Source organism: Cicer arietinum, chromosome 6 (genome assembly GCF_000331145.2).
Source record: "Cicer arietinum cultivar CDC Frontier isolate Library 1 chromosome 6, Cicar.CDCFrontier_v2.0, whole genome shotgun sequence".
Lineage (NCBI taxonomy): Eukaryota > Viridiplantae > Streptophyta > Magnoliopsida > Fabales > Fabaceae > Cicer > Cicer arietinum.
The window spans coordinates 11,314,605-11,337,213 of NC_021165.2; the positions used below are offsets into that span (position 1 = coordinate 11,314,605).

The 22,609-nt window shown below is 27.2% G+C and overlaps 3 protein-coding genes across 6 annotated transcripts; 2 read left to right on the plus strand and 1 right to left on the minus strand.

Annotated features, from left to right (window-relative positions):
• Window positions 1-5,715: 5,715 nt before the first annotated feature.
• Window positions 5,716-9,203, plus strand: LOC101506543 (glycolate oxidase-like). 4 transcript variants are annotated; one of them, XM_004504504.4, is made up of 12 exons: window positions 5,716-5,832; window positions 6,075-6,257; window positions 6,334-6,458; window positions 6,546-6,592; window positions 6,932-7,009; window positions 7,522-7,646; window positions 7,725-7,791; window positions 7,879-7,941; window positions 8,048-8,117; window positions 8,306-8,406; window positions 8,601-8,705; window positions 8,788-9,203. In XM_004504504.4, the coding sequence occupies exons 2-12, from the start codon at window positions 6,121-6,123 to the stop codon at window positions 8,971-8,973; spliced, it is 1,104 nt and encodes a 367-aa protein (XP_004504561.1). In that variant the 5' UTR covers window positions 5,716-5,832; window positions 6,075-6,120; the 3' UTR covers window positions 8,974-9,203. The 4 variants fall into 4 exon arrangements, with proteins under 4 accessions (XP_004504561.1, XP_027191701.1, XP_027191700.1 ...); XM_027335899.2 differs by lacking the exon at window positions 5,716-5,832 and having other exon boundaries at window positions 5,865-6,257; XM_073370286.1 differs by lacking the exon at window positions 5,716-5,832 and having other exon boundaries at window positions 5,866-6,094.
• Window positions 9,204-10,705: 1,502 nt separating this feature from the next.
• Window positions 10,706-14,362, plus strand: LOC101506877 (glycolate oxidase 1-like). The gene is made up of 12 exons (XM_004504505.4): window positions 10,706-10,872; window positions 11,082-11,228; window positions 11,305-11,429; window positions 11,551-11,597; window positions 11,676-11,753; window positions 12,221-12,345; window positions 12,478-12,544; window positions 12,645-12,707; window positions 12,790-12,859; window positions 12,969-13,069; window positions 13,511-13,615; window positions 13,942-14,362. Exons 2-12 carry the CDS (start codon window positions 11,089-11,091, stop codon window positions 14,125-14,127), a joined length of 1,107 nt encoding a protein of 368 aa, XP_004504562.1. The 5' UTR covers window positions 10,706-10,872; window positions 11,082-11,088; the 3' UTR covers window positions 14,128-14,362.
• Window positions 14,363-18,959: 4,597 nt separating this feature from the next.
• Window positions 18,960-21,779, minus strand: LOC101504711 (protein TIFY 5A-like). The gene is made up of 3 exons (XM_012716973.3): window positions 21,567-21,779; window positions 21,355-21,457; window positions 18,960-19,363 (listed from the first exon to the last, which is right to left on the minus strand). The coding sequence occupies exons 1-3, from the start codon at window positions 21,632-21,634 to the stop codon at window positions 19,124-19,126; spliced, it is 411 nt and encodes a 136-aa protein (XP_012572427.1). The 5' UTR covers window positions 21,635-21,779; the 3' UTR covers window positions 18,960-19,123.
• Between the last annotated feature and the right edge of the window lie 830 nt (window positions 21,780-22,609).

Here is a 22,609-nt window from a genome sequence, read left to right on the forward strand (position 1 = left end):
TACAGAATTCACAATTTTTTTATTGGTTCTATGGCCACAAAATGTAATGTAAATTATGTTTGAATAAAATTAATTTCAACAATAAATTTTATCGTAAAAACAACGTTATAAATCTTAGTTTTAAATTTAAAATTATTTTTAAAAATAAAATCAATTCTACTCTATAGTACCTAAAGATACTAAAATTAATTTTATATATTTATAACTGATTTTATCTCATTTGAAAATGAAACTAGACATCCACGTATATAATTGATTTTAAAATATTGAAATGTCTTTGAATATAATTAATGTTGTCTTTAAAATTGATTTTAATTTAAAAATATAATTTAAAACTTGTCATTCCAATTGATTTTTAATCTCAAATTTAACTATATAAAAATTATTTTACATTTAAGTAACTTTTAAGAATTAAAAATCACTTTTTATCCGCACAAAATGGAAAAGACATCATATATGGAGAAAACTTGTTAAAGTACAACATCTCTAGCTGTCCATTTTGTATTTTATTTCAGTACGTTTTCATGGATTTGTTCATCATGGTTTATGACATCAACATACAGCACAATAATGTCTTTTCTTTATACTTTTTTGGGGGTTTGGATTCTTGGGTAATGAGGCAAATCATACTCTCTCATCTTCGTGCGTGTGGTACCTATAACCTGACCATAAATGTGGTCCTAGATTCTTTTTAATGCTTTTATATGTGAATTTTTTGATTTAAATATCCTATTTTTATTTTTAAAATGCTCTATTTTAAAAATATTTACATGAATGCTCTATTTTTTATTCAAGTAAAAAGTCGCATTCTAAGAAGGGACCAACTGAAGATTTTTTTTTTAAAACTATTATAAAATGTCGTTTCTCCAGAAAATGATCTGTAATTAGTCTTATTTTATTTATTTTAATATTTGTTATTAATTATTTAATAAATTAAAACTAATTAAATTATTTAAAAAATAAAAATACTAATTAGTAAAAAAGTTTTGCACCTGAAACTCAGTAAAAAAAAAAAGAACTAGTGAAAGAGAATTGGAGCTTTTGCTTGATTGAAAAGTTTTGATTGAAAAGTTTTGATTTATCAAGTATGATTGTTTAAGTGATTAATTGATTTGCACTTGAAACTCTTGTTGTTATCTTGACTTTGAGGCTCCTTTTATAGATATGATGAAGGTTGATGACAACTCATGTAGCCATTAATAATCTAGATGTTTTGAGTATCTTAATAGACATGTGTTCTATTTTATCAAGAACGTTCATGCTTTATAACCAAAATGTTATTCATTTCTGTTTTGAGTGAGTACTGTGACTGAGATCATTTGACATCTTTTGGTGTCAGCGTTTCTGCTTTCTACGCAAACTGTCTTCCTGCAGAAGTGCAACATCAATTCCTATTTATCCTTGTGGTCCTAGTTATACTTGTTTCATAGACCATCAATCTGAAGATTGATTTTGTTATGGTTCTTGATGTTGTTTTGCTTCTTTTAAACTTTTGTGTTTGATTATGATTCTGAGTTGTTTTGATATTTGATTCACTTATGATATGAAATTGGTTCATTTCATTTTTATCTTTAAAACAAATTGTCTAGAATGATCTTGTATAAAAAGACTGATACTTTCGTAAACTAGAACGATCTTAGTTTGACTATACTAATGATGTAAAAAATCAGAATGATTTTGGTTTGTCAAAATTGTTGTTCTTATGAACCATAATAATATTGTATACACCAGAATGATCTTGTGTACATCATAATGATCATGTGTTGTTGTATATGATTACTTATCTTCAAATAGGAGACTCAAAAACATAAGTTAAACAACAACTCATTTTATAATCATAATTAGAAATTAATTAACTTTGTTTGATTATCTTCAAAACATTAATTTGAGATTTTTCCTCAACATAAATAATAGACCAGAACTTTAAAAAAATTATTTCAATAAGGTCTAATATTATGGAATCAATAAAGGATTTTTTAAGGGGCTTTGAATTTTGGGACTTAATCGATGTCTCTCCTTATAATAGACTCAACTTATACAACATACATGGAGTTTACTCAAATTTACTTTTCAATGGTTGAAACGAGATGTTTATTGCTATAAAAAGAAAAGGCTAATAGTGCTCCACCCTCCATTAATACGTTTCCTCTAACACTTCCTCAATTTCCTTGACCTAATGCAATTTACTTATTAGTTCATCGGAAATTTGAAAAAAATAAGATGACTATAAATCTCTAGTTTTAACTTTTATCACAATTTGATATATATAGAGCAAATTCTAAAGCGAATCACCGGAGTAGTGGTCTACTATAAAACTATACTTAAAAATCACTCAACTTTTAATGAAGATCGACAAAACTCTTCGTAAATATAATCTAACAACTCTCTTCATCTTTACGCTGAAGAGAGTGGCCTGAGTAATATTAGTTTGACGAGTCAAGTTTTAAGAGACACAATTAATGTATTATGTGTGCGCTTTTCCATGTGAAGGCATGTGATTATGAATTAGGTAAATTATTTTCAAAATTGGGTTTTAAATAAAAAAAAAACCCTATGAATAAAATTACTCTGGTGCATATGAACCATATATCAATTACCATTGAAAACGACGCAAACAAATTAGATGTTTATTGTTTAGGGTGCCTTTCAATAAGTATAGGCAATATTTTCATGATTATTATTTTTTTGCTTTTTTAAAACATCCTAACTAATTGTTGTTACAAAAACATTAAGTTTGATATCGCAATGAGTTGAGTTTTGCAAAATTAGTAACACACGTTAAAATAGTAAGAAACTGTCCATTGCATAGAGTTGTATAATATATAGCAGAGACACTTGAGACAGAACACAGAGCAAAACAGACACACAGAGCAAAACAGACACACAGAATACTAGGACATAGGGAAAATATTAATATAGCAAGATGATTCATAAGCCATAGATTATTAGGTCATCATCCAAACTAGGAACCCATCCATGATTTTGACAGCATTGGGCTCCAAAGGCATGTTCTTGATGCTATCATAAGCTTCTTGAATCAACCCAGCTCATCCTAACCCTTCATCTTCCTTTTATTATTTGGGAAATTTCAGTTGAATTGATAAGTCTTTCAATTTTAAAAATGTATTTTCATGGTTTGTGTGATGTATGTAGTTTTGTACAGGTTTACATTTCCATCGTATGTGACATTGAAGAATTTTGAAGGCATGGTTCTTAAAAGGGTGTGTGACCAATCACTAAAATGTTGTTATTTTCTGTTATTTTCATCTTAGTGTTGTTATTTTTGCTAATAGCCTATATGACCAATCACTAAAATGGAAGGTGATATAATGATAAATAGATCTTTCACATATATGATTTCCTAATCCAAGGAATTAGAATGTGGAAGTCATAATGTATATTATGGCAAATCTTGTTAAACAGATAAATTCTGATGCTATGCTTCCCGATCCATTTGATCTCTGTTAGGATTGTTTTTAGCATTCTAATAATGTAGCTAGGTTAGCTATACAAGCTGGACCTTCTGGAATCATAGTTTCCAATCACGGTGCTCGCCAATTAGACTATGTCCCTGCAACTATTTTGTACATTATTATACAATTAATTTCTAGGTACACTTATCTTATTGCAATCGTACCATGTGTTAAAAGGTATTTGGCACTAAATTATTTGTACAAAATTGACTCGTAAGTGAAAAATATTTCTTTTTATAAATTATATTTAAACTCTATCTCTATTCAACGTGAGATTAAAGATGAAAGTGTAGATGAAGAATATTCCTTTTTATAAACTTGAATGTTTTTAATATACTCTTTAGGTCTAACACTATTATACTTGGTGCGTTGATATTTAATAAAAGGCGGTACAAATATGATATATAATGTGTTTTTCTCATCTTTTGTCAAACCAATTTGTAAAGTGATGATATATCTGATTCTATTAAAATATTTTAATTAGAAGTATTTTCAAGCTAAAATTGAATTAACGAAACTTCTAAAACAATACGATTTTATAAAATAAAAAAATCATCAACACTGATAATGTTTGTCATATTTCTAATTTGCTAAGGTAAGTCACCTATGTAGGAAACCCCATATTGAATCTTTGTTGAGATTGGGTTGGGAGATACAGCACGTTTATTGCTACCTCATTCCTTGAAGAAAATCAACTTCAAAAAAGGATATTTTATGTGGGTTAATTGTAACTATGGTATTCCTATTTTAATCCATTTGCAAAATTAGTCTTTCTGATTTAAAATTCAACAGTTTTGGTATCCATCAATTTTTATAAGTAAAATATGTTAATGCGACAAATTTTAAATAATATGATACAATGATGATAAATGATTAATACTCATGAAATTACAATAAAACACTTTAAAAATATCAATTTTAACTTATAGAATCATTCATTTTTATAGTTTAATTAATAACATATAAATAGTTAATGAACTTAGATAATTCTACATCATGAAATTTTATGCCACATAATTTAAAATATACGATATTGCCATTTTTAAATTAAAATATCCGAAAGTAGACAAATTTTAAAATAAGTATACTAATTTCATGAATTGATAAAAATAAAGAACTAAAATCGTAATTAAATATTTTAATTCATTAAATTATTAGGCAATTTTCAACGTGGTTTATATTTAAAAAATTTAATCTTTAATATCCATAGTAGAAAATAAGTGTTAATATATATATTTTTAAAATATCTTCAATCAAAACTAAAAACCATATATCATTTGTAGGATATTTTTTACTTATATAATTATTTTGATGTTTAGAACATTGGAAGAAGAGAATACGATCAAGATTTTTTCACCTTTTATATGAGGTTGCATCTTAGACCATATGTTATCTTCATTATAATTAAATGATTAAATTTAACAAATAAAAAAACAAATTATATTAATAAAATTAAAAAATAGGAGAATTAAATGTATTTTGTTTAATATTATTAATATAATTTGAGTTTTTTTAGTTATTTTGTATTTATTAAATTAATAATTAATAATTTATTATAAAAAAATACAAACTCCTATAAGAGAAAAAAAAATAATGGTTGCATTTTCGTTTTCCAACTTCTTCAAGTCTTAAAGATTATATATATATATATATATATATATATATATATATATATATATTAATATAAAATATAATAAATAATTTTAAATAAAATAGAGGATATAAGTGAAAAATATACGATTGATTTGTACGGAACAACTAAACAAATCACACCCACCGCATTTTGGCAAGGAAATTGTTGACAACACACGTGGGAGTTTGTATCCAATGAAAAACATAAAAAACGATCCTCATGGACCACTCTGTGTTTTATGTGATGGTAAGTCACTGTTTACCTTCGGTTTCTTAATTTATAATTTATATTTGAGTTTTGATATTTCAGAGTTGCAAGAAAGAATCACGCTGCAAAAATGCACTTAGTCTTATTCTATACGGATATTTCGTTGACTTTTTTTCTTACCAGCTGGTTTTGCTCCATGTTATTTTGAGTTGCATTTCATTTATTTAGCATTTTTGGATTTGGAATTGATTTGGTTTGGTGTACTTTAAAAGTATATATATATATATATATATATATATATATATATATATATATATTTTAATATAAAATATAATAAATAATTTTAAATAAAATAGAGGATATAAGTGAAAAATATACGATTGATTTGTACGGAACAACTAAACAAATCACACCCACCGCATTTTGGCAAGGAAATTGTTGACAACACACGTGGGAGTTTGTATCCAATGAAAAACATAAAAAACGATCCTCATGGACCACTCTGTGTTTTATGTGATGGTAAGTCACTGTTTACCTTCGGTTTCTTAATTTATAATTTATATTTGAGTTTTGATATTTCAGAGTTGCAAGAAAGAATCACGCTGCAAAAATGCACTTAGTCTTATTCTATACGGATATTTCGTTGACTTTTTTTCTTACCAGCTGGTTTTGCTCCATGTTATTTTGAGTTGCATTTCATTTATTTAGCATTTTTGGATTTGGAATTGATTTGGTTTGGTGTACTTTGAACTCATTTTCAGAAGATCCTGTCGACATTATAGTAAGTAATAAGTAATTATTAAGAAGATGAATATAACGAATGTCAGCGAGTATGAAGCAATTGCAAAGGAAAAGTTGTCGAAGATGATTTATGATTACTATGCATCAGGGGCAGAGGATCAATGGACTTTGAGAGAGAATCGAAATGCATTTTCAAGAATTCTGTAATCGACTTTGAAACTTGTTTCATTTGATTTTCATGTTTTGTTGAATCCCTTTTTCAATTTATACTATAAACAGGTTTAAGCCTCGTATTCTTATGGATGTAAGCAAAATAGACTTAACAACAAATGTATTGGGCTTCAACATATCAATGCCTATCATGATTGCTCCTACGGCCCTGCAGAAAATGGCTCACCCTCAAGGTTTTGTGTGTTTTATATTGAAGTTTATTTTTTACTACAATATAGAAATTTTTCTAAATTAAAACAAATCATGCAATTTTTGTGCAGGAGAATATGCTACTGCTAGAGCAGCATCAGTAGCTGGCACCATCATGGTTTGCTTTCCACTAGACTCTAGTTTTATTCCAAAGCAAGAAGTAGATTGCTTCCTTATTTTACTCTAATATGAAAATGGTATAAAGTATACACCTACTTATCTGCATCCTTTTACTGTACCTATTTGCATATAGAATCAGCAAGGATATTGAAAGTAGTGAATGAGACACAAAAGTGGAGTGGATGAAAACTATATGTAAAATTGAAAAAGGGATTTAGATTTAAATGGTTTGTCAATAGACATGATTTACCATGAATCTCACTTAGTGTAAAAAAGCTTTTGTTATTGTTATATTTATTTACTACTTGGGAGATTCATTTTCATAGTTTTGTTACAGACACTATCCTCATGGGCTAGTTCTAGTGTTGAAGAGGTTTCTTCAACAGGACCTGGCATTCGTTTCCTCCAACTCTATGTGAGTATATTGCTCTGATTTCTTATTTCACTGCATACTGCCACATGAAATTCACTGCTTGCATTTAGCCACATGTGATTGTCATGGATCCGGATTTCCTGTTGTCAAAGAATTACACATGATTCATGATATAACACAATTACCAAATTTGAACTATCACATCAAAATCAGACAATCCATGTTTTAACTTTGATAAATTGAGTTCAAAATACAAACTTAAAACTTGAGCAATCTGATTTTTGATCTGACGATTCAGATCAGCAATTGAGTTATTGCAGTGAATTTAGAGTGAATTTAAATTTGATTTGTATAACTACAACTGTTTTGACAAAATACTTATTTGTCTTCCACTAAGTAATTTCTGAATTTTATGCAATAATTTCCTCTTCATAAGTCCTTTTAATAACAATTTTATTCTCCTTGCTACAGTTTCACAAGTACTAATTTGATTATGTAAAATTTCAATTATTAGTGTTATGATAGCCTATTTTGTTGTTATTTTCTTCTCTCAGGTGTTTAAAGACAGAAGTATGGTTACTCAGCTATTAAGAAGAGCTGAAAATGCTGGTTTCAAGGCAATTGTCCTTACTGCAGACTCTCCGGTTATTGGTCGTAGGGAGGCAAGCATAAAAAACAGGTTGACAATCATTGCAAAATATATTTTCTTCTATTTTAAAAATTTATTTTCTTGTTTGTTTGATGGAATTTTATACAGATCTACATTGCCATCATATGTGAGATGGAAGAATTTTGAAGGCATGGATCTTGAAAAGTTGGATAAGGTGTGTGATTAGTATGAAATTTTTAATTCATATGGTTTTTTCTGTTATTGTCATCTTAATGTTGTGAAATTGGAAATAACTTTGCAGACTAATAACTCTGCTCACACATCTGTTGTTAATGGGCTATATGATCAATCACTTACCTGGAAGGTGATATAGATTATAATGATACATAGATATTTCACATATTTGATTTCCTAATCTTTGACAATGAATGTGGAAGTTATAATATATATTATGGCAAACCTTGTAACAGGATGTAACATGGCTTCAAACATTAACCTCACTTCCAATCATAGTGAAGGGTGTACTTACTGCTGAAGATAGTAAGCTTATCAAACAGATATATTCTGATAGAATAAATTACTAAATTGGTCAATTGGGTTGCAATCTCATAGATCAATTTAGTCATTTATTCTATTCTGATGCTATGGTTCCTTATCCATTTGATATTTGTTAGAAATGTTTTTATCAATCTTGAATTTAATTCCACAATCCTATGCTAATAATGTAGCAAGGTTAGCTATACAAGCTGGTGCAGCTGGAATCATAGTTTCCAATCACGGTGCGCGCCAACTTGACTATGTCCCTGCAACTATTATGGCTTTGGAAGAGGTCTGACTTAGGTCTCTAATGCTATTTTTAGTTAATTTTGTATGTTGCATTAAAACTTCAAGCTGCTATACTTTGAATCATTCCAAGATATGTTTTTCATTGCCTTGTTTTCTTACTATTAATAATTGCATTTTTTGTTTCCATTTGTTGGGCCAATAGAATAATTTATGATTTGATTTGATTACATTGAATAGGTTGTGCAAGCTGCAGAAGGAAGAGTTCCTATTTTTATGGACGGTGGGGTCCGCCGAGGGACAGATGTTTTCAAAGCATTGGCTCTTGGAGCATCTGGTGTATTTGTAAGTTTATTATTATGAACATTTGATTACCATCATATAGTTAAAATTTTAAATATTTTTCATTAATTGGTGTATGTATCAGATTGGAAGGCCTGTGGTGTTTTCATTGGCAGCTGATGGTGAAGCTGGTGTAAGAAAAGTACTTGAGATGCTTCATGGTGAGCTTGAAATAACCATGGCACTCTGTGGTTGCCCTTCACTTAAGGACATAACTCGTGACCATGTTGTGACAGAGTGGGACCGTCCAAGAATTGCTCCTAAGTTATGAGATATACATATACCCATGGAGTTTGAGCTCGAGGAAGGGTTAGTAATCAAGAAACTTATATGGTACATCAATTGAGGTGTTGTTCGAACCGATCAGAGAAAAAACAATGTAAAGCTTGAAAACGTATAACATATGGGGTTGGTGTCTGATTTTGTGTCTGACAAACATTTCCAATATGAATTTAATTCTAACTATAATAAAGTTGCATGATTTCGTACTGCTGAGAGAAACACTGATGTAATAGCATATTAGTTAGGGGTGAGTAAAACTAGTTGATCCGACCAAACTTGGGATAAGTTGCTACACTATTTGACCATGTTGTGTAGCAGGTCGGAGTTACATAGATTCACATTATACATACCTGGTCACTCCACTTAGTAATCACCTATCACTCTAATAAATAAGCTGTTTGATAAGAATATACTCAAACATATATATAAAGATTCCGCATTAATCAAAACTAGTTTAAACCAATGCAAAAATTGATCGGTTTTGGGCCAGTGTCCACCATTATCCCACCAATGTTCGGTCTTAATATTTGGGAACATTAATTTTTCAAAATTTAAAATAGATTTACCCATTATTAAGTGTACATATTTTACATTATATGTAGATATTTGTCATATATTTTTAGCTACCTATTTTTTATTAGATACTTTATTTAACATATAAAGTAGGATATTTTAGAATATAAAAAATTAAATTTAGAATAGAATCTGTCGATTATTATGTCTTCGTTACATTAAATATTTTTTTTTCTTTATTTAAAAATTATTAATTAATATTTTCAATATTAAATAATTCAAGAATCTTATTGTTTTTTATAAGAGAATTTTTAATATGTTTTTGATAAATGTGTAGTATATTTACAGAATTTTTTAATATAAATTTGGAATAGAATATGTTGACTTTTTACATTTTTTGTTCTTGTCATTAAATATTTTGTGTTTTAATTTTATTTTATTTCATAGAATTAATATAATTTTATTTTTTGATTTAAAGACATTACAAAAATATGCAATTATTGGATTGTTTAAATTAGAATATAAATTTTTAGAAGATGGAAATAAGTTGGATGAATATGAAGGTTCAACTTTAAAATGACTTTATTTAGAAAATATTCTCCCCTACTTTTACACATAGGAAATATATTAATACATAAACTAATATTATAATATATGAATACTAACATAATATATTTATTTATTGTTATAATACCGAATGTAATTGGTCTAATTATTAAAATTTGGACGTATATTATAGTGCCACTTGTTTCGTCAAAAGATAAAATAAAATTGTTGTACCATTTATAAATTTTATTAATAAATATTTCATCTTGAATAAAATGTAAACGATAAACATTTTTAAATAAATATATTTGATTTTAATATTAAATTAATATATTAATGTTTAAAATTATTTTATATTTATATTTATATTTAATAGATTATATCAATAGATGAATAAACAAATAACTTTGAATTTATTAAAAAATTGATATGAAATATATGAACCAATTTTTATTGAACTAAAATTGATTTATATATAAGCTAAAGGAGTCCTAATTGGGTAATTTGCACGAGCATAATGATGTGTTTAGATTAGATTAGCAATTCCGTGTAACATTTTGATAGTACTACAAGAGTCGTATTTTCCATTTTAAAAATGAACCTTCACGGCTTCGCTGTGCTTGTCTATTTAATTTATATTCCATATGGATTTTATGTTTGATGCGCTGCCAATAACTCATCATTTTGTCACTATATTATATACTCACTAATATATTTAACCACTCTTCTCTTCTCTTCTCTTACGCTTACATTTACACACACACTCTCATAGTCATACACTTGTTTTTCTCTTCCTCCTCAATCCTCACTCTACCAAACCAAACCAAAGGTCTGTGATCTCTTCCTTTTCATTCTTTTTACTTTACTTCATTCCATAATTCCACCTTGTTTCTTCTTCATAAATTCAATACTACTCTGTAACTGTCATGATTAATAATTGAACATCTATTGTCAGGCCTGGGGATTCTCTCACGTCAAATTTAGGGATTTTTATATACAATTTCCACGCCATTAATCGTTTTGTTTTTCTCACCTTAGGAACAAGATGGATTTGATAACAAATGTTACTGAGTTTGAAGCAATTGCTAAAGAAAAATTGCCAAAGATGATTTATGATTACTATGCATCAGGGGCAGAGGATCAATGGACTTTGAAAGAGAATCGAAATGCATTCTCAAGGATTCTGTAATCAACTTTCCAACTTTTTTATTTTTATTTTCATGTTCTGTTGAATCCATTTTTCAATATATACTGTAAACAGGTTTAGACCACGTATTCTAAGGGATGTAAGCAAAATAGACTTGACAACAAATGTATTAGGCTTCAACATATCAATGCCTATCATGATTGCTCCTACGGCCATGCAAAAGATGGCTCACCTTGAAGGTATTTTGCTATTGTTTTTATGTACTCAGAAAGCCCTTGATTCTTTATGTGTTTGATATTGAACTTTATTTTTTACTACAATTTAGAAAAAATTAAAACAAATCATGCAATTTTTGTGCAGGAGAATACGCTACTGCTAGAGCAGCATCAGCTGCTGGCACCATCATGGTTTGACTCTCCAATCCTCCTTGGATTACTTATGGCTGTATGTTTCTGGCTGATTGTTTTATTGATTTTTTGTTGCAGACACTATCCTCATGGGCTACTTCCAGTGTTGAGGAAGTTGCTTCAACAGGACCTGGCATTCGCTTTTTCCAACTCTACGTGAGTATATTGCCCTTTTTTCTTATTTCATTTCATGATTCCTTTAACTTTGAAGTGTTTGTCACATGTCTCTCCATTGAATACAAGAACATTTCATGTGATGTGTTTTAAAACAGGATTTTATTTGCAAAATATGAATTTCCAATTTCTTGTATAATCTTTTTGTTGCATTTGTACTATTGTGTTGGCAAGTTAATACTTGGTTCCTTCTCACTTCCTTCCACAGAAATATTCATTGCTTTCATTTTGTTTCCTTGCAACTTTTACCTCCAAATCATAATGGCTCTAAGGCTTTTATTTTTCCTTGACTAAGTAGCCTTATATAATAATAATTTCCTCCATACTTCCTTTAATAACATAATTTCATTCTGCTTGCTACAAATACACAAGCAATTATATGATTATCTAAATTTCTCAACTATCTTGTATTTATTACTTAATCTGTTGTAATTATTTTCTTCTCTTAGGTGGTTAAAGATAGAAATGTGGTTACTCAGCTTGTGAGAAGAGCTGAATCTGCCGGTTTCAAGGCAATTGCCCTTACTGTGGACACTCCAATGCTTGGTCGCAGGGAGGCTGATATTAAAAACAGGTTGGGAATCATTTGGATATTTCAATAGGAACAGTCTTTCTACAAAACCTTACATTGGTCATTATGGTAGAATTGATTAATCTTCTATTTTAATATATATACAAATTGCTTGTTTGGTTGGTTCTTGGACAGATTTACAATGCCACCACACCTTGTATTGAAAAACTTTGAAGGATTGGATCTTGGGAAGCTGGATAAGGTGTGTGGTTAGTATGAATTTCAGAAATCAGATGTCCTTTTCTTTTACTGTTATTCTTATTGTTGTTACTGTTGTCATTTACTGTGTAATCACCTTGCAGACTGATGACTCTGGTCTAGCCTCTTATGTTTCTGGCCAAGTTGACCGATCACTCAATTGGAAGGTGACTTAGATCTTTCACATATATGATTTTCTTAACTATGACATTGCATTTGGAACTAATACCATGGTAAACCATATTACAGGATGTGAAATGGCTCCAAACAATCACCTCATTGCCAATTTTAGTGAAGGGTGTACTCACTTCTGAAGATAGTAAGCCTATTAAGCAGAAACACTCTAATGCTTCATGTCCATTTGATCTTTGTTAGGATTGTTTTTTATCAATCTTGAAAGTAATCTCATACATATGCTATTAATGTAGCTAAGTTGGCTATACAAGCTGGAGCTGCTGGAATAATTGTTTCGAATCACGGTGCTCGCCAACTTGACTATGTCCCTGCAACTATTACAGCTTTAGATGAGGTACAGCATCCTAAACATCTCAAGAAAATTTTCATATGAATATAAACTGAAATCCTTTCCTGGACCCGCCACAGTGAAAGTTCTATAGCAACAGGTTATATACCCTTGTTTTGACCTCAAGTAGAAATGAATCTCTTCTTTAAAATGTAGTTTAGGTCTCTATTCTTTGTTTGGCTTTAATTAATCACATATTATGCATTAAAATTTTAAAACTTTGAAGCTGTAATGTTCTGACTTCTTAATCATTCTTACTCATAATCACCACATTCCACTGCATTTTTTCCTTTTCACTTTTGGGTCCTAGTGAATAATGCCTCTCTAAAATTTATTAACATATTGGAAATATTGTTGTTACTAGTTACCCATCTTTGTTAATCTCTTAATAAAATCCATGCAATAGTTACAAGTAAAATATGACATTAACAAAATAGCATTGAACAGGTTGTGAAAGCTGCAGAAGGAAAAATTCCTGTTTTTCTGGATGGTGGAGTCCGTCGAGGGACCGATGTTTTTAAAGCACTTGCTCTCGGAGCATCTGGTGTATTTGTAAGTATATAATATTTTTACAACCTCCAAAGCAAATTAAACTTCAGTGATATAAAATGATAAATATTACATATGTCCTTTTTGCCTTATTGAAACATATTCAATACATTTATATTTATTACAAAGTTCCAAAAGAAGCATATGAATCAAATATATCTTCTCTGAAGACCAACTTAGCCTAAAGATCAGATGCTTAAGAAAATGATAAATAATCAAATCAGAAAATGTGATTAACAATAACAAATGTCTCATTAGAGGACAATAATATATTACAATCAAAGTAGCCCCTTATTCTTCGGTTAATATATTTTTGTGTCAAATATCAGATTGGAAGACCAGTGGTGTTCTCATTGGCTGCTGATGGTGAAAATGGTGTGAGGAAAGTACTACAAATACTTCGCGATGAGTTTGAACTAACTATGGCACTATGCGGTTGCCGTTCACTCAAGGAGATAACTCGCAACCATGTTGTGACAGAGTGGGACAGTCCGAGAGTTGCTCCCAGGTTATGAGATGACAGACACAACTCCACTTGTTCACCTATATATGATGGCTGGATCCTGAGAAGAAGTTACACTTCATGAACCTTATAATAATAGGAATTGTAGAGAAATCTTTGTTCGTATCTCATGTTTCTCCTCTCTATATAAAACTTTGTTTTGCACAATAAGCCATGAGTGATTCATACGAAACTGCTACATTTTTGTTCATTAGAAACTTTTTGAAATGCATGAGATTTGACGCCAATTACATCTGTTACTATGTTAGATGACTAACTCTATTATTCTTCGAAAAAATTGAATTTATTACGTTCAATTCTTGTGTAGGAAAAATAATGACTGAAATTTGGCTTGAGTAGTGTTGCATAAAAAATTAGGAGATTTAAGAATAATAATAATAATAATTAATAATAATAATAATAATAATTAATAATAATAATGAATAATAATAATCATAATAATAATAATAATGATGATAATGATAATAATAATAATAATAATAATAATAATAATAATGATAACAATAATAATAATAATAGTAATAATAATAATAATAATAATAATAATAATAATAATAATAATAATAATGATAATAATAATATTGTAAAAAATTTCTGTTGTATATTGCAGAAATGACAAACAATTGTTCAAAAAGGTTATTAATTTTGATAGTGTTTGTTTGAGAAATTGTTATTTAAAGTAGATTCTATATATATTAATAGATAATAAATGCTAAATTATTCTTTTAATCTCTTTATTTATTTTTGGGTATCAATTAGTTCTCTAATTAGTTTTTGTTAGATTTTGGTCTTTTAACTATGTTTGTGTTAGTCAAGTTGGTCCTTTCAGTTAATTTTTTGTCAAAAAATGTTAAATTGTGTACATATGTCATCTCATTTATCATCAAACTCATAAATTCAAAAAATCCGTCAAAATAATATTTTAAAAATCGGACCGATCGGTTCAACTAAAAAAATTGGATTGAACAGAGTTAGACACGTCGAGTCACTAAATCGGACTTGATTTTGGAAAACCGCCCAATTTTTTAAAACACCAATCTTTTTTATTTTTGTAAAAAAAACCAATTTTTTAAATTAAAAAAATAATCTTTTTAAGTTTAACTTTAACAAAAAAAAAACATTTATTTTACTCAAACTCTTTTCCTACTTATTCTGCAAGACATCGGTAGTTAATCTATATGAGATTTGATACTTGAATTTATGTTAGGAAGATTTGTCGTTGTTGTGGGTTTTAATGTATTTGTTATAGATACTGAGTGTTTGTGATAAATTTTATGAATTTTTACTTTATAAATTATGAAGATTTGGATATTTTAATATATTTCATTTTTTTTATTATTTATTTATTGAATGGTTCGACCGTAGTTTGATTGGTTGAACCAATTGAATCTCGAAGGTTTTGTTAGTTTGACTTCCAGTCCTATTTTTAAAACATTAGTTTAAACTCATAAGTTACAAATTCAAATCTATATATCCTTTCAAATATAAAAATAGACTCCAAGCTCATTCTTCTTGTTCTCATGTTTACATATGCAAACTCAACAAACTCAACGACACACTTTACATGTTCAATGTCCATGAATTTTTCAAAATAGTTCCGGAAAACTCCCCCACTTAAATTTTTACAATCCAAATCAGAAACAAAAATAAACTTTTTGTTGTCAAATCTTTACTTTCCAAAATAGAAAAAAGGAATCTTTACAACCCAACTCACTTTTCTATTTCCACAACATCATTACCTCAATATTTGCCATCAAGCTTACCCATCTAAATTAATTTCAGTTTAACTTCCAAATAACCTAGTTTCTTCTTGCTTTGATCTATCTCAATTTGTAACTACTCCCAACATATTTGTTCATGTTCAATATAACCAAGATTGAATTAACACAATTGATTCACTAAATTTACATTTCTTATCATTATTTGTGAACTTGACCTAATAGATCTTAATCATTGTTATGTTTGTGTTATTCAGGAGTTTAAGGTTCAACAATTATTGACTCAAATTGATGGCAATAGTTCTCATTTTCAATATTGTTTTTTCTTCACTATACTCTATATTGTTGAAATTGTGAATACATTTGGTCCCAAGAGTAATGGTATTTGTGCTTGCATTCTTATTTTATTTGTTAATTCTCAAGGGAATTCTACACAAGAAGTTTGAAGATTTTAAGTTTTTTGAGTTTGAAAGGTCACAGGTAAATATTTCTAAGTTTATGCGTTTGAAAATGAGTGGAAAGATACTTGTACAAAACTTAATATTTTTTGACAAAAATTAACAAAAATGTCCAAATTGATTAGCATAAATATAATTAGAGAATTAAAATGAAACGGAAAATAATTAAAAGATTAAAGTGAAACTAAAAAGTAAATTAATAGACTAAAATAGTAATTTAACCAATAATAAAAAATATAAAATGAATACATGAAATATTCTATATATATAAAGTTAGTGGATGATTAACAAACTAATTACATAAAAATTAACCTTATCAAACTTTTACATTTAATTATATTTAACATTAACATAATATTCTCCAAAAGGATCGCCAATATATAAAATATTACAAAATTATTTTAATTTTTAAATAAATGCTACCAAATATCTTAAGAGTACATATTAATAAATCAAATATAAAATTTTATTTTAAAGCTAGTGTTATTTAATTCTTTCAAAAGTTTAAAATTATTTTAAACAGTTATATATTCAACCAACACTTTTGTTTTTGTTTTTTAATATGTACTATTAGAACCCTTGTTAAGAATACCTCGAATTTTTAAAGATAAGTGTGACTTACACATGTGTTGAATTTCGAGGTGTACTAGGACAAGTTAAAAGTGTTGTGGTAATACAACGAGACTCTGCCATTCGGTATGATCACCACTTCAATGTTATAGATGAATTGTGGTGTATCAATAACAACAATAATATACATATACTTTTAACTATTATACATTTATTTAATATTTTACTTTTTAACTTTTAAATTTTTTTTCTATATTATATAATCAATATAGAATATCTATCAAATTCTTTATTTATACATCTTTCAAGGTGATACATCCCAAAAAATATACACCAAACATTTTTATATGAATAATCATTGAAATATGCATGCATAGCCAGGGAGGGAGTAGCCGTAGGTGACCTACCTATATATATCATTCCAAATCACAAAATGTAACTAAGCATTTCCTATATGTAACTCTTTATCCATAATTAATTTCATCTATACCTGACTTTCAGAGTGAGTTATATATAGGCTTCATTTGGTGGAAAAAAAAAAGAAGTTAATATATCCTATTTCAATCAAATATTTGATTAATCAATTTGGATAATAAATTATTTTTCGAACTATTTTATTTCGTCTTTTTAGTTAATATTTTTATTATAAATCTAAACAAAGTTAAAAATCAATAAAATATAATAAAAATAATAATTTATTATGTTCCCTTTGTAAAATATAATTTTAAATATATAAAATTGAAATGAAATAAAATATAAATTAAAAACAATAAGTTTTGATGTTAAATTTAAAAATAAATATTATTAATTAATTTTAAATCATGTATGATTTTTTTAAGGTATTTTTAACATTTTATATACTATAACAAATTATTATTCAAAATTAAAAAGTATGAATATTAATTTAAATTTTGAAAATAAATATAACTTTTTTACATAGGTAGTTTTTTCATTTACATAAAATATGTATCAAATATTTTTAATTTATCTAATAAATAAAATAGAATTATTTGTTTAATATTTTAAAATTAGTTTCTATGCAATGATGGTGTAAATTTTTACACATACATCCAATTAAATCACACTATAATATCATTTTCTTAGGTTAATATCTAAGATACCTCCAACAAAATCTACATGGAGTGATTTGATCGGATATAGATGTAAAAAATTATGCGACTAATGTATACAAATTAAATCTTAACTTTTTTTAAAATAATTTTTTGTTAGTTTATAATATTTAAACGTGTTGAAAGTTAATTTTAAAACATAATATATAATTATTTTACAATGATAATTTTTATTTAAATTTGATTATATTATATTATGTCATAATCAGGAGTGTATACATGACTGAATAAAATAATTTTTTTAATTAAATAAAAAAATAGTACTATTTTATTTGTTATTATGTGTAAATCAAACTCATATTAAAAATAATTATTATTATGTCATTATTACATTATATTGTTATTTTGCTTTATATCATATATTACGCCTCTATCTCTATGGAGACCAACCAAGTTCTTAAAGTTCCAGTAACTTAATAAGAATAATTATTTTTCAGATTTATCATTGCAATAAAATCACACCATGGTATCACTTTGTTGAATTAATTTTAAAATGTTTCTTTAAATGTTTATAATTCTCTTATTTCAAATATAAACAACAAAAAGTGTCTCATTAAAACACCTTGTTATAATAAAAAAAAAAAAAGTAAAATCTGAAAAATGTCATTCATTAAAAACTTGTGTCATAAAAAATATTTTTAGAATAAATTTAAAATTAATTGATATTTACTTATATTGTAAATCCTTGAAAGTTTTTTCTTTCTTATATATAAAAAATATTATTAGTTAGATGCATGAAAGTACATAAAACATTTAATTAAATAAAAAAGTATTATTGAATATTGTGAAATTTATAAAAAGAAAACATGATATTTCTGTGTTTTCATCACTAAATTTCGTGGGAGGAAAAATGAGACAAATATTATTTTTCAAATGTTGGTCACTAAATTAAGTTGTTAATTTAATTTTTCTAGTAGCGTTGGCTTCTAAGAACTCTTGCACACATAATTAAAGATTGTGCAAATAAATTTCACAGCATTATGTAAGGGAGGATGATGATGTACAATGGTACATTACAAGCCGTTGACAATTTGACATTGAAAGATTCGTTATACATACTATATAGTATATAGTAGTCTAAATAATAAAACCAAAATTTTGATTTGTAGTTATTAATTTTGGTCATTTAGTTTAAGATGATAAGGTGATGCTTCTTGGATTCGATTCTTCCTCTTTTGGAGAAACCTCTGTAGAGATTTTTTCATGGAAAGAGAAGTGCCAGCTGGTGTATATAAGTGATTATGATAATGTGAATGTGATGATACCAATAATGTTGGTGAAGATGGCTCTGATCTTGGTGTCCTTACTCTTTCCTCCATCTCTTTATTTGCAAGCATTAAAATCGATTTTGCCTGTATCCAATTCACATGACCCCACTTAATTCCTATTTTAATTCAATACTACATTATGATCACTTGAGTGATCCAAATCCATCACGAGATAAATTATTACCAAAAATAAAATATAAATGCATCACGTGAATATTGATTTGGCAACCTAGAATAAATAGTGGGTTGTACCAAAAAAAGAAAAATAGGTGCCTCCTAACCAAATGATCGATGTTGAGAAAAACACCACTTCTCACCTCGTATTTATTATTGAACGTAGACAAGTGTAACAACAAATATTTAAAATTTGAAAACGGTATAAATATACAATAATATTTTTGTCTAAATTTGTGTGTGAACTTTTATTTATATTTGTATATATAGATTTTGAGGTCAACAAATGGGCAAGTATTTGGCCAACTTTCACCTCAAACAAGGACATTTCAGATATAGACCTCTTACTGCTTTTTATATCTTTCTTCGTTTGTCTTGGACTTGTTTTTCACCAACTTTTCTGTATTTAGGACTTTGCCCTTTATTATTACAAAATTTCTGTTTTTCTCTCACTTATCTTTTAGGGATAAGCATTCATTATGCTAACAACATATGTCTAACATACTTTTCTCTACATCGAGTTTCTGATTAGTTTTTTATACTCAAATATCAATTCTTATTAATTAGTTTAGGAGAGGAGGAAATTGTTAACCCCAAATGTTGAACCGTTCACTTTTTTATGAAACTTTTTCAATGTCTAATTAAATGAAATTTATATCAATCTCTTTGGAAGAAAAAAATCACATGAAATCTCACTAAATTTATAGAAAACATACACAATTTAGTGAAACTCTTTCAAATTTCAACTTATTAAGTAATGAGTCTATTGATAGTATTCATTTTAACTATATGTTTCAGTTAAATTGAGTTATATAATAAATAACACATCGTATCATAGATGAATCAAAGTTATTGTTGTAAAATAAAATCAGAAATACTAATAAGTGTCTTTGAAGTATTTATTAAGATATTAAAAATAAAAATTTAATTTTATAAATTGTGCATTAAATTCATTAAAATTTAAAATTTTGATATTTTTCATACAATATTTGTCTTTTATTTAATTTTTTAACAAGTGTCTTTATAGACATTTGTTAGGATGATTTACCTCAAAAGGTGGTAGCTAGCTAGAGTAACACTTAAAGACTGTTTGATAGAAGTATATAATCTAACATAACTAAGTTGGATTATAATATTTTTTAAATAGATAAAGCGAAAGGAAATAGAAATAAATATTTTAAGGATACTTGTTGATTACTGAAAATGTAAAAATAATGAATTCAAAGTAGTTTATACTTTGAAATTTCAAAAAATTATAATTTTTTATTTCACAATTAATAAACAAGTCTATTACAAACATTTTTAATAAATTTTTTATTATAATAAATAAATATTTTTAATAATTTATGCATACCAGCTTTTGTTTTAAAAAAAATTAAGGGAAGAAAAATCTTATTGATCAAAGTGACATTAATGATCATTTTACAGTGATCTTTTAAAAAAAATTAAACTCAATATTTTGAAGTTAGAAGATTAAACTTTTACGATTAATATTTAACACCTCAAATGTATACATACCGATTTATATATTTCTTTTTTTACATATTTAAAGAGCATATTGTAAAATATAGAGTTTGAATAATATATCATAAAATATTACACCAAAATTTATATTATACAAATAAATAAGAATTAGACCTAAAAAGATGAATGATAAAAAAAAAATGAAGAGAGAATTCGCAGTTGAGTACAATTAAGAAAGAGAAAAAGATGATTAAGAAGATCTAAAGATATTTTGATTAAGAGGATGTAAATTCATAGTTTCATACTCAAGAGGTTTTGAACAATCTTCATCCTTGAAATACTATATATATGAAAATCTTAGCGAACATCCTCATTAATAATTAATTTTGTTATTGAGAAGTTAGATATTAAGTGGAAATATAAAAACACACGTGTACCTGAATTTCTGTAGCATCACAAACACAAACCTTCCCATCATAAACAATTGTCAACGGTCGGTGCTGCTGCTCATCTTTAACCTCACTCTCATTAGCTTCCTTTCTTTATTTCACAAACAAAAATGTTTTATTTTACTTAAAATAATTCATAAAGTGAAACAAGCTATATAGAAAGAGAAAAAAGAGACCGATATAGAAAAGAATATTCTTACGTTGGACATCGAAGATCGGAATTGGAGGAAGGGAAAAGACAAAGTTCCAAGTTCAATTTCTTCCTCATGATCTTCTAGCTAGTAGTAGAGTTTTTGAGAGACAATAAAGAAATTAAAAAGAGAACATTAGTACTATATATTATGTTTTTGACACAAAAAGGAATAGTTAGTATAAGTAGTGGAATATGTAATGTAAAATCGAAAAGAAACAACACGTAAAGCACGATAAAAATGAACCGGTAAATGGTGGGAGAGATAAATGAGAGCGGAATGTGTGTTTAATTTCACCACGTTTTTCACGTGCTTTTTTAATTAAACAATTAAGATTACGTGATCATATATTAATCACTACGCTGCGTACTGCGGTGCGGTGTATCGCGATGATATATTTAATACTAAACTTTTTTGAAAAATAAAGTAAAAATTGAATATACTTTAATAATTGTGATTGATGAATAGTGTGAAAATTATAAATGACAATGTATATGAATTATATCTAAATGAATATATAGTTTAATTTTTAAAAATATTTTCAAGTGTTTTCGATTATTTATTATCTGAACAATTATCAAAACAATAAATGTTATCGAATATTACTTTGAGCTTTATAGTATTAATTTTACTAACTAGTATTCTTTATGAAAAATAATTTAAATTACCAAATCAAATTAGTGGCAAACCAATACCCCTTACGTCATTGGCTAAAATAATTCTTAAAGAATGAAATATATAGTCAACTATAGTACTATCAAATGAAATATGAGTGGTTTTTATTAGTAAATGAAGTTTTTATATTCTAATTCTAAGGATGGAGAAGGGAAATGGCCTGGAAAAAATGTACCACTACCACATTTAAAATTAATTTTGTATATTGATTAGATCTAGAAGGCCTCTAACGTTAAATGTTAAAAGGTCTCACTTTATTTCGTTTTAGGTCTACAAAATTATTGAGAGAAAACAATGATACATTCACATGAAATATTATAATTTTTTTAATAATAAATATTACAAAGCAATTTTATAAATTATGCTTAATCTTGTTA